Consider the following 13,721-nt stretch of genomic DNA (forward strand, 5'->3'; position numbering starts at 1 on the left):
TGTTTTATCACTTCTATTACAAAATGTTTCTATTGTTCTGGTAGCATCCTCTATATAATAAAATTAAATCTAGAAGGGTGAGTTAAAGGGCCTTCAACTGCACTGAAATCTATCCAGATTTAGGAAGAGGGAATAGGGATTTCACCCCTGGAATCACTGCAAATTAGGAAAATGGAGTCACTGCAAAATGGGAACTGAAATATGCAAACGCCCTTTAATGTACATGCAGCCTTATTATAAGTTGGAAGTCTATTCTTTAGAGAACTGCTTCTCTAACTTAGAAGAAAAAGATAAAAAAAAAACACCTTTGGTTCGCTTATAAACTAGTGCTAAAGTCCATGTGTTCATTTCCTTGTTCTCAACAAATATAATGAAGTTACTGTATATGAAAGAGCTTGCATGCAGTTTACATGTAAATAAAGGCAGAGACCCAGACAAAACACACAACTGAAATCTTAATACACATACTGCAAGGGTGGAATTTTTTTACTTAAAAAAGGCATTAATTCTAGTAATATAAAATAATAGGGGTATATATTTCTGCTTCCATACACTGTGCAAATGTTACTGTTTGCAGGGTCAGAGTGCCACCTAGTGACAGAACTTGGAACTTCATCTTAAAGCAAGCTGCAAGAATAAGTTAAAGATTGACCTGGTATCCGCCTCTAGCATGCCCTGTACATGAGCAGGAGCATGGGAAGCAGTGCAAATATTGCTGCAAAAGCTGGTAGTTTTATCCTAACGGGTCTTTATTTTTTTGGATTATGCATATTTACCTACTTAAGTCTGGCAGAGAGACAGGTTGGGCCCCTATCTCACCCCTTTTTGCACAGACAAAAGAGATATCTATGTAATTTTTTATATATATATATATATATATATATATATATATATATATATATATATATATATATATATATATATATATATATATATATTATATATATATATATATATATATATATATATATATATATTTTCACACACTCTAGAGGTCTAGGGGCTGGTTACACAAAAAGAAGGCACTGTGTTGCGTAAAAAAAAAAAAAACCTTAATGCAGTCAAACCCCTGGAACATCAAATCTAAGACTCATGCATTCCTAAATAAAGTGTCTCACTGACTCACTAAAAGATATTGTTGGGTACAATGGGAAAAAATGTTACTTTTATTCATTCAAGGAAACAAATTTTGAATATCATGTTTGACAGCTATAAACCAAGCCATAGCTGAGCATATGACAATATCACAATCTCTAGAAGACTGAAGACACAACTGTAACAAAATATTTTAAATATGGAAAATGTCTAAATGTTGCTTGCTCTCCATAAAAAAAAAAAAAAAAAAAAAAAAATGGAATAGCTCTAGTTTAATCGTTTATTTTGTATGGAATACAGGTAGGTTAGAACCCCCCTCCCCCCCCATTCCTTTTGCTGTCTGCCTCTGTTTCTCCTTAGGAAACTTGTCAATAGTACAGATAATATTGAAAACCCTATATTCTCCATGTGTCACCTTATTAAAGGAATTTTAACGGGTGACAGAGAATAATATATATATATATATATATATATATATATATATATATATATATATACACATATACACACACATATATGTATATACACACACACACACACATACATATACACAGGTTTTAACCATAACCAACATGATTTTTTTCCCCCTATCTTAAGCTGAAACAGAACATTTTGGTAGTAGACACACTTAAGGCTAGTGATAAAACATTTATAGAAATGTCCATGATGTTATATTTACGGATAATACCTATGAATGCCACTGCCTGAACTGTTTAAAAAGCAATTATTATAGTAGAAAAAGTCTTTTAAAATAACTAGCATAACAAACATAAATGCCTACTGTAATACAAAATCATAGCTGGGTATCAGTCTAGCCTTGTCACTTGCATATATAACAATCCTCTGCATGTTTTGTACTAGTATAGCAACAACTCACAAAGTGTTAATGCTGGCAGTAATATTAAGTGATGTCTAGTTTTTATTTACCCATTAAAGGACACTCCTCTTTACTATTCTGCAACTCTAGAATCCCGATTAAGAATTAGTTTCTCGATTCAAAGTGCAAAGTTTTTGTTTTATAGCTTTAGATGCCTAACATAAAATAATACTGTATTTGGAAGGCAATGAAAACTAATAACGCATAGAAATCACAACTGAATTCAAAAGAGAAAAGGTGAAAAAAAATATGTTAATTAAATACAAACTTCAATACCCAATACCTTTTCCTAGATTATGTCCTATACCAAGAACAAAGAGAACTGACCCATTGTAACCAAGTCAGAATGTATTCATTCATTTCTTTCTACAGTAAATTAGAAAGAGTAAGGTCCCTGATAGTAAATAAAATCATTAACGTGTTACCAAGCCAAGTATTTGGTAGGTATGTAGATAAAGGAACAAAAGTCTTTTTACATTAAAAATTTAATGTTAATATTTTGTATTGAAGGAAATCAAGTAGTTCAACTACTTATAGTCAAGAAATACAAAAAAATCCAAGTGACCATACTACAGTTTGCATATGGTCACATTACATCAATAGAGACTCATATTGATGATGACTTGGTTCTGTAGAATCTTATTCTAATCTCAAAGGTTGAAAATAGCCACGTGGCAAAGATATTAGTGGGTAATGAACAAGGAAGCGATTGAAGTACTATGGTGATGTTTTTCAAACCCGATTAAGAAAAACAGTACAGAATGGTTGGTGTTGTGTGGTTTATAATCCTACTGCATATGTTCCAAGTCATCACCAATATGAGTCTCTGTGACATCCCCTAAAGAAGCCTACACGGGGAAACGCATCGGGAAATAAAAGTACTTACACCATTTATGTAATTTGACATATGTAAACTGTTTAATATGGTCACTTTGATTTTTCTTTATTTCTTGACTATAAATAGTTGAACTCTGACTAGCATCGATTTCCTTCAATACAAAATATTACCATTACATTGTTGCCGTAAAAAGCCTTTGTCCCTTTATCAACATTTCTACAGTAAATGCCAACCTGGCTTCTATGGGTTTATGCAACTTGTTCTTTTATTTAGTCATTGTACTGTTTTACAAAAAAATGTCTGAAAAAAACAGCAGTATGCCAGAATTTAATATAGAGAATGATCAGGAATCCAGAAGTGATGCAGAAGTGACAGTTGAGAAAGCTGGAGAATATGGGAGAAAAACAGGCAGATGGAAAGGAAGAGGGGGGCAGCTGGTACACTTGCCTCGGTCAGGGGAATGTGTGATTGCTGCGGTGGAAGCGGAGAGCCTCTTACTGATTGGCGAGTCCACTTGTCTTTGCAGACTCATAGTAGATGATGAGAGTTTGTCACAGGCTGCAGAGAGATGTATCAGACATTCTGGTAAGCGATTACTCATTTAACATAAACACTGCTTTAAATAGGCCTAGATACCTTCTATCTCAATGTTACTGAGCAGCAAGAGTACCGGTAAATGAAATATTGTTATGCAGCAATCTTGCTACAAGAATAGAACTACATACTAAGCTACATGTTAGTGATTTTTTTAACCAGTAGGAGGCGCTCACAGATACAGTACTGCAATCTGTTGCACTCATTGGCTAGATAATGGAGGCAGCCATGATGCCAACTGGTTCTAACAATGTACATGAAGAATGGGGCCCTTCAGTTTACCTTAAAAAACATTAGCTGACGCCAGTGACATAGCCATATGGATTTAAATGTCATTACGTGAACTATGATCATACATGCTAAAAACTGGCATGAAAGCCACCTCCACAGTGTTCAGGCAACCTGCTGATGAAAGTTTGCTGCGTCTGATTATGGGAGAACTTTAATGTTTGCAAAGCAATGCAAAGCATAAAAGCAATGTGGTACATTCTAGGCCTAAATACGATCAAACAAACGAGAATCCCAACATATAAATAAGTCATAATATTGTCACAGTGCTCCTCTTCTGTATGTGGGTCTTGACAACAGCATGAGGTACCATTTCTATATTTATGCCTTGACATAATTACATTAATCTTTTTTAGAGTACATATTCTTATGTCTTGTTAAGATGTACAACTAAATATATGGACTTGGAATGCCATAGACAGAATTGAGCAAAAATGGCTAAATGTGATTGCACAATGGATACAGCCCAGGAACCTACAACAAGCAATCCAGTGTCACTTTTTGGAGTTTGAGCATACAAAACTAAAGGAAAGGCAACTTCTGGTAAGTAGCTTTGGGCAGCTAAGCTTCTAGCACACGATTATTAAAACTGCATTTGGTGCACAAAAAGTTTAGTTGAAATATATCCTTCATAAGCAGAAAAAAAAAATCACTTTGTGAACACCAAATGCCTTTCAAAAACAAATGACTAAAACCCAGCAGTGACATCATTAATGTGCTGTACATAGCCAGTACAGAGAGCAGAGCTGTAGAAGGGATGACTAGATCTACACACTACAGTCAGAACATTTTAGGAGGAGGCGGATACAAGACCAGGACCCTGCACAAAGAGTGAGAGCAGCAGTGACGGGTCTAAATGATAGGAAACTTCTACACAAAGACAAAGTTTTACAGTGGACTGTATAGATGTGGAAGAAATACACAAAGCATACTAGGATTCATATAGGAATACACATGCCTCTGTATTTAAATAATATGTGTTTATCCTGGAGCTCAACAACCTTTTACCTGGCAGAACCACATTCTTCTGCACTTCCTTTTAAGCAAATCAGAGAATTGCACACCCCTAGGGAGTTCCCTCAAGCATGCCCAGATTAACAGGACTTTAAAATTGTCATCTTGTCTATGGCCACCATACTGGATGTAAGTAACAGGGAAACTTCACAGCTTTGGTTGAGCACCAATATATTACCAAAGGTCTGTGCTCTGGAACCTGATTAGTATTCCCCCAAAAAGCCTAATAATAAAATAAAAAAAACCCTCTCTATGCATCCTAATATTGGGATTGTACTGATATAAATGTAAACATATGTACAGTACCAGCCATTATATGTTAAAGGGAAAATATCTGACAGTCACTATGTAAGAAAATTGCAGATTCATCACTTTGATTCTCCTAAATATTTGCATGTAGAACCTCACAATTTAGGAATCTACACTAATATTCTTTAAGGTATGCAGAAAGGGAAATCTGTATACACATACTTAAAAAGATTAAAACATTTGCAATTTGCTGGCTTAGCTGGTTCATAAAAAAATCAATCATTTTTAGCCAACACCGTTTGTCAGAGGTCTTCCAGGAGCTCATCAATCATCCAGCTTCAGACATTCATAGGTGAACAGTCTTAGCAACACTGCTGCCTTGCTGTACTTGTTTCCAAAGCTTAAATCATTACAGCTTCAGGAGCTACACAATCAGTATGAACACACTCCATACCATGGCACAATAACACAATGCCATTAAGGCTACTCCAAAAATGTACGGGATCTCCAAATACATATAGGCAACCATGTCCTCAGGCTGTATCCATAATCATGTCATTATACTGCAGTCATTATGATGTCACCACTTTCCCTGGAATTGTAAAAACAATTTGAATGGTTCTATATACAAAACATAATGAATATTAGCTGTAAGACTTTGTAATAAAATTAATAATAAATTGGAGAACAGGATTTCAAGTTAAAAAAGGTAAAACTTTCCGAAGCACATTAAGTCACCCAAATGGATACCCTGATACTATACAAATAAAAATGTCACTGCCGGAGAAAACCATAAAAAGAATGAAGGCAATCTGTGCAGTCTAAACCTAAATCACTTATAGCAAAGTATTCATTAGCTGAAATTAATTTTTGCATAGAATTTGTTTTTCTTTAATACCCATGTCTGAGAATCTGGAAAGTATATTTGTACATGGGCTGCTGGATTCTGTGCCACTGGCATATTATGGTGTGTTTTACATTATTCAACAGATAAAGTCATGGGGGATGGAGGAAGGGATTATGACTAGGCAGGAAATCCTGACAGGGAGAATTAATTAAACCTACAGCACAGACTCAGATTTATGTACAAATACCTACTGTATACATGGCTGCTAAGTATGTGTGTCAAGGCAATCTAGGATTTATTTATTAAAGAATAAAGCTGGCAAGGTTACTGTATACCTAAATATGATCTATGGTTACTAGTATCTGACAAGCCTAAACTGTCCTGTAATCCATGGCTGAAGACTCCTATAGAGCCATATAATAACCTTCCTGAGCCCATAAGGAAAAAACATTGTGATCCTGAATAAAACAGATACAACTTGATGCCTCTTTATTCTTTAAAAAAGAAGCATTCAGCACCATTTTACAACATTGCTACACTGCTTATTAAGGAAATAAATATATTCAATGACCAGTAAAAGTGATGAGACCTAAACATCCCTGCACCCTAAACCTAGATTTGCGCCCAAACATGGAAGTGAAAGCATGTTTTTTATTCAAAAGGAACAAATGTAAAACCTAATAACTACCTAAAATAAACCAACCTATTTACATCGGGGAGTAGCACGGATCGCACCTGTAGGGGTGGGTTTATTCCTTATGTGCAAATATCATTGTTTGGGTGACCTTCACAAATGATGATCTTGAATACTAACTATCTAGCAGCCAATTTATTGAATTTTGGATACATAACGTTACCAAAATATACTGTAACACTGCCCAAAATTTGATGCAAACACCATTGTTACTAGAATTTTATTAATGTTTTTATATATATTTAAATATATATATATATATATATATATATATATATATATATATATATATATATATATATATATATGCAGCGAAATCAAAGCAGATGATTGTGATGGCTGGCATGATATGGGATGCGTCACGGGACAGTAATGTCATGCATGAAGTTCTGGATCCATTGGAAACACTTATGTACAATGTGGTACACGTTACACTTGTGTGAACACTGGGCTATATACCACTCAGGGTAAACAGCTGGGCTGATGATGAAGTTGATGTGATTGAACACTTAAAGACACACAGTGGTTCTGTGGTACTCATAAAATACCATTGGAGGACTCATCAGCGGCAGCAGAGGTCACAGGCTCTGTGTCAGGGGTGTTGCTAGTTAAACCTAGTACAGGGGATGGGGGGGTTTCTGAATCACCTGCACAGCACAAAACCAGAGCAAGACAAGAAGGACAGAATACATGATTTTGCATTAAAGAGAAATACATTATACAGCTTTATACACATAAAGGTTAAAAACGTGATAAAGATTATAGTTTATATACAAAAATACATTCTAAATATATATTAGCTATTAAAAGTAATAGTATACAGGCTGGAAAGAGTAGTCAAGACACAATTTATATTATCTAAACAATAAACACAGGTTAATAGTCAGTAAATGCTTCATTTGGAAGGATTATGCACCACAATTCTATTACATCATCTCTATCTTTTTTTGCAGAGTCACAAGAGTTTAACCCATCAACTGCAAGGCACTCCTACTAATGGAGAATCAATGACTCTGCTCGGAGGACTTAACTCCTTAATGACTAGTTCTATATGATTACATACACGGAATGCTAGTCAAAACAGAATCTACTTTAAGTGCAAAAAACAGAGGAATCTGTTAACTATAAAAAGTAGAACACAAAGAAGACATGATATAGGTCCCCACCAACATAATCTAGATTGCCATACCCTTTTACATGTGAAAGAAGATTCAGAGGACTGCAATGCAGGTTGGAAGCACTCACCATCTTTCCCGGATCCAGCTACCAGGGCACCACCCCAGGACCATCTCTTCTGCTTCTGTTCTAGTTGCTGGCTGCGTTCTTGAGAACGACGCATCATTGCTTCTAATCGCTCCTAGCAGAGTAAAAAAAAAAAACAAAGTTGCTTTGGTGGTCTCTTTATCTAGCTGTTTAAAGAAAGGCTTCTAGGTGTGCCTTGAAGGTGACAAATGACTTACAGACTAAAATCAGAGGGGAATAAGCTCATACCCAGCAAAGAAAAAAGGGGGTGGCTACTTTAGTTCATCGTCACTGGCTGTCACTGGAGGGGCTGTAGGAGGTAAATAATACAAGTTGCATCACTGGCTTTAGCATCTGGTCCCTTTGGTATTACATCCAATGATCTTCACCATCTGATGAAGGATGCTTTCACAGCATTAACTCATTGCAGCCACGCACAGCCTGCTTTACAACATGGGAGGGTCACACTGAACTGCATTAATTCAATCAAGCACAACTGAACTATATCAGAGATTCAAGCTGAACTCCTGTGCGACAGCAAAATACACATAGAACAACACACATATATTAAAATAGGCTGCCAAATGATTTGTAGTTTTATCCACCCAGTCCTCAGATTCACACAGCAAAGCTCTATCTGGTAGGATAAAGGACTGGATTGTTTTCTGCTGTAGTTAAAGTTACTGTAAATTGCAACTTGTCTCTTCCCAGCCTGAAAATGCAGTATACCTGTGTCAATCCACTCTCTCTCTTCCTATCAGCATATTCACAGTTATCACATAAAATGAATGGCTCATTGTGCAGCTTCCTTGACTTTCAGACTGAGCTCTTCTGTAAAGAAACTGCTAGAGGCCGACACCTAGTACAATTCAGGTACTTACACAGATGTGTAAACATGCATTACATGATCTATGTATGTATGGACATACATATATGTATGGACATATATATCTGCCTGGAGTTCATCTTTAAGAAAAATACAATGGAAGTGTTATTACCATGTAACAACATACTTCTGAATATCAAATCATAATCAATAGAATACGTAGTTATGAGTCGGAACAGTTTTAACAGAGCTATTTAACAAGAATACATATTGACAACGTGTACATAAAAAGAGTTCAGCAGTAAGCTAATTCCAACAATACAACAACATTGCAGCTACATGTTATAAGACTGCACTATCATCTTTTTTTATCTTCTAGGGACTTCAGTTAGGAATTGGGAAAAAGGGCATCTACTGAATCAATTTAAATCAATTTAGAACTAGCAAGGATGAGTCATTCCTTATGTACACAGTACAATACAGGAATGGAAATGGGTTGAATTTAAAATGAGGACCTTGTTGCATTTATTTGCACATTGAATGTGGAACCTGATGCATTATTGAACCTCCATGTAATCCTTCTTTGAACTAAGAACACATTGTGGGAGAGACACAATATACAATTAAACACACACATTATTGAAAAAAAAAAAAAAGGTTGTTGGAGGTTTAATAAATTGGAGTAGAAATGCAGAACAGAGCTGTGCTGACATGGCCATATAAACAGAAAACTTGGCTTGGTTCAGATCAATGTGTTTTAGGCATGGTTACCCATTAGTCAATGCTCTATTATTAAAACAAATAAGATTACTTAAATAAATATTTTGATAAGAGGATGTCATAGTTTGTCAACTGCCTTAGTAGATTTGCCTTTCTCAAATGCCCCTTGTCTTGTCTTTACTGGTTACTAATGTGTAGTGTAGAAGATTTGTTGGTGCAGCTCAGCTGTTACAGAAAGGCAATGAATGGCTACTTCCATGTCTCTTTCTCTGGAAGATTTATTTTAAGTAATGACCTGAAAAAATGCACACAGGAGTTCTGCCATGAACCTCCTATGTTGTCATTCTCACTCTAAAACAGGCTTAATCCTTTAAATGAGTTGCCTAACATTGTGCTGCATTGCAATACGGAAACATTGGTACACCAACAGAATGCATTGTACCGGGTAAAGTACACCTCAATTCAAAAGTGTTAAGCCCACTTTTACCTTTATCTACAAACTTTGGTACAGGATTCAAAATGGTAAACTCATTAAGTAAAAGCAGTAATCTTGGCTTTAGCCTACTGGCCCAAGGTAGAGGACTTTATAATGGTGCCGAAGCTTAATGTAAACTCAATAAGAACATTTAAAAAGTTGTGTTTTCTGAACCATCAAGTTATCTCTTGGGTTTAATTATTCCCTTGATACTTGTTATCTTCATACAGTTTATTAAAAAATGTATAAATCGACTTTTACCGATTCATACAGTTTTTTTTTTTTTATTGCATCCATTGTGAAAAATGTGTACATTTTGGTTAAAAGTTGATCTTAGGAAAGGTACATGTATAGTTTAGATAATCTTGTCTTATTTAGACTTATTGCAGGATATTTCACAACAATTTATTATATAACTCCCAGCTTACATGACTATGTTTAAGGAACCAAACACTAAAAGGGAGTAGTTACAACTGTGTCAATATTAAGGTGCAACTAAAGGTGGAGGTAAAGATTTTAATCAAGCTAAAAATATCTCTAATACACATAAGGCGTCTTACAGACACTACACATAGATATACCTCTTTATTTAATCACTAGGGATGTTAAAGAAATATTAGTATTCCTTACCTCACTGGATCGTCACCTGGGCGGATGTGGTTAGAATGTCTAAAGCTAAATTTTTTTTTCCTTTATTTTCGATAAAGTGGTGAGTGCTGTCTGGGTCTGAGTTACCTTTTGTATCTGTACTCATGACAGTGGGAAGAATTGTAATGGAAAACCTAATTTTATAGCCGACACTGAAGCAGCAAGGTAGATAAAAATTGTCTAAGATGGGGATTTCCCTCACTTCCTGCAGTTTCACCAAAACAGGATGCGAGTGAAAACTTCCCTAACAAAATACAGGCAATATAGAATACAACACTTCCTGCTCCTTTTACATATAGGAGAGCTTTAATGTATCCTTTTCATGCAAAAATGTTGCAATTCAAGTGACTGTTTCTGTGTACTGCATCATGCAGTCAGCATCATTTTGAAGAAGAAAGGAGGTACCAGGCAACTGCTGCTCAAATGTGGCTTTATATACAACTAAGTAGTGAAAAAGAAGAAACCCACATATTAGTAGCATATAACAGGGCACTTTTGTTCTTTAACATTATGCATTGGGATATGGCACAGTACTGGACCCAAGGGTTCACTTCTGCAGCTGCACCCAGCCAAGAGCCCTCCCTGGTGGCATTTTTTTTAATGATAGACTATTATAGTTCAGCATAACAAAGCTATATATATATATATATATATATATATATATATATATATAGTAACTGGTATTTCTACTTGATGGTAGAAATGTAGTAGGAAGGTCCTCAGCAACTAGCCAAACAGATCCTATTTGGTAATTGTCAGTTATCTGCAAAGCATAAAATATTTTTGCATAATAAAGAAAGAACACTAGCTAGTGCTCACTGTAATGTTGGTCATACACGGAACAACATGAGTATTCTACTGTTTGGATAATTTTTTTTCCCGGAAAACATTTGTTCCAAATGGGTAGTGTAATCACAAAAATCTTTTTGGTTGTAGAAAAGCTGATTGAATTAAACGAAATTGATTGTTCCTGTTGTATTGAACCATCATTTGTCATTCATGACCAGTATTATTCATTGGAGTATCGCAAAATCTGACTTGTTTTGGTTTACCATATATTAAACATTGTCACATCTCTACATCCTTCTTTCTTGGGCACAATAGAAGGCAGGGGAACGGACATGGGTGGTCTCATATAAAATGTAATTTATGTCTGTGTGCTACCTGGTGCTTTTTGTAGCAGGATAATTAAATTCTGGTTTAGTCCTCAAATGGTTTGTAATTCTATTAATCCATTTTTGAAGTGATTTTACCATCAAGACAACGTAGCCAAACACCCCTGATACGGTATCATATTTCTTCACTGCCATTAGGAAAAATAAAACTTGGTCAAGAACCTGTCCAGGTCTAGGATTGGAAAATGTTGAGGATAATGTTGTAGAAGCAGCATGGTAGTGATGCTATCCTGCAAGCTTTTTATGTGTAATATGAACAGCATTGTACAATCCATTCCTCTCCCAGTATGACACTTTTTATAGGACGGGAGTCAGATATAAAGACCCCCCGAGGTACTATTTAAAAATAGATTTAAAGTTGGAATGAAAAAAAACATTATTATTAATAATAAACAGGATTTATTTAGAACCAACATATTACACAGCGCTGTACATTAAATAGGGGGTTGCAAATGACAGACAAATACAGACAGTGACAAAAGAGGAGGAAAGGGCCTTCCCGGGAAGAGGTTACAATCTATCTAATTATTAAACTTGCATATTTCTCATTTGCTAAAAGCACAACTAAACAAGGCAAACTGTAACAGAAATCAGAAAGTCAATAAGTGCACAGAAACACTGTATAGATGCAAGGCCAGAAGATTCCTGTAATACATTAGAAACCATGTGTCTAGATGAAGAGCTGGAACTTGTAAGCACAAGATGTAGGTGGTATACAAGTTTCGCACCTCATTTTGTTAGTAGGAAAATCTATGGATAGGTGGGATACAGCCAAGCACAGCAACACAATGGGTTTTTTGAAAAGTTAGTTTTCAAAAGGAAACACTTATAATTCACCCAAATCAATATTGTTGATTTGAACATTTGCCTGATTTTGGATTTGATTGGGGTTTAACTGTGATTATTGGATTCCAATATGCACAATACTCAATCCGTTACTGAATTCTTGATGTTTTGGAATGGGAATCTGTGATATCTATGTATTTTGTTAGAGAATATTTTGCACACTGAATACCACATTACATTTATAAAGTTCACTTTTTATTCCTGAATTTCACATTCTACGGCTGTGGTATGTGACAAAAAGAGATGTCTCTCGGGAGACCGCGCAGACTGGAGTTACCATGACAGCTTCACACACCATCGATGATTTTTTTTTAAAGGTTGGCCTAAGAGCGAGAAAAGTCTCAGGGGAGTAGAATGCTAGCATTACAGGGAAGTGCTAGGCCTCTGGGAGTGGAGGGTTGCTTTTAGCCGAGACTTCCATGAAAAGCAGAATCATTGGCGTACTGATGAAAAGTGAATAGCATCATGTACATCTACTGAATGACAAGTGAAGTGAATACAGGAAAGTGAAAGTAGACAGAATAGCCAAAACCTGCTTGTAAAATTTTTTATTGTCATTTGCTGGTTCTATCTTAGGTTGCCATAACAACATGGCGGATTCAGTCTGAGGTGCAAGACGCAGGTCTGAGGCTTCTATATTTGAAGACTAAAAAAGAAAAGGGGGGATCTATACTTTTCTGGTAAATATTATACTTCCAGCCAAGTCACTTTATATTTTTGTACTATATAATATTGATTATATAACTTTGAAAACATTAACAAAAAATTACTTGACCCTTTCATATATGTGTGGTGACACAGAAATCAGCAGCTAAAAGAAACAAAGCTGTATGGGTGTTTGGAAGATAAGAACATGTCTCGCCCTCCCTTCCCATGGGAAATCCAGTAACGTAGAGCTCGTCTTTTGCATCAGCACACCATCAGCAAAGAGCTAACCAGGAGGTAAACACCAGGGAACAGCAAAGATGGCGACAGCTATAGTAGTAATGGGTGGCATACAACAGAAAGGCAAGTGTAATTAGCTAGGTTCAAAAAGTTGAGTTTTTTATTAACATTTCAGAAGTTAGTAATTATAGAGGCTTGGTTTTTGAGGAGCTTTCTGAGTGTAGTTTCTCTTTAATTTCCTGATATCTACTTTTTAAGAACTCTGAATTAAACACCTGCCTAAAGTCATAAAAGCACATGTCTGGGGTTGCCAACTTTTCTGGATAAAAAATACTGTCCTGATCGTCTTTTGTTGTTTAAAACATATTGCAATCAAGTACAGCCTGTACGATGACGTGATGAAAGGCA

The 13,721-nt window shown here is 35.7% G+C and overlaps 1 protein-coding gene across 15 annotated transcripts in view; it reads right to left on the reverse strand.

The window, feature by feature from the left end:
• Positions 1-13,721, reverse strand: part of MAP7D2 (MAP7 domain containing 2) — a 67,235-nt gene that overhangs the window by 19,455 nt on the left and 34,059 nt on the right. For 9 of the 15 annotated variants that reach the window (XM_072428161.1, XM_072428110.1, XM_072428144.1 and 6 more), the window contains 3 exons: positions 7,742-7,853; positions 7,045-7,143; positions 3,258-3,368 (listed from right to left, as the gene is read on the reverse strand). In XM_072428161.1, coding sequence (XP_072284262.1) covers positions 3,258-3,368; positions 7,045-7,143; positions 7,742-7,853 — 322 coding nt within the window. Of the gene's footprint in view, positions 1-3,257; positions 3,369-7,044; positions 7,144-7,741; positions 7,854-7,956; positions 8,049-13,721 lie in introns of those variants that run through there. The other 6 variants (XM_072428153.1, XM_072428128.1, XM_072428213.1 and 3 more) reach the window with 3 other exon arrangements.

Source organism: Pyxicephalus adspersus, chromosome 1 (genome assembly GCF_032062135.1).
Source record: "Pyxicephalus adspersus chromosome 1, UCB_Pads_2.0, whole genome shotgun sequence".
Taxonomy (NCBI): domain Eukaryota; kingdom Metazoa; phylum Chordata; class Amphibia; order Anura; family Pyxicephalidae; genus Pyxicephalus; species Pyxicephalus adspersus.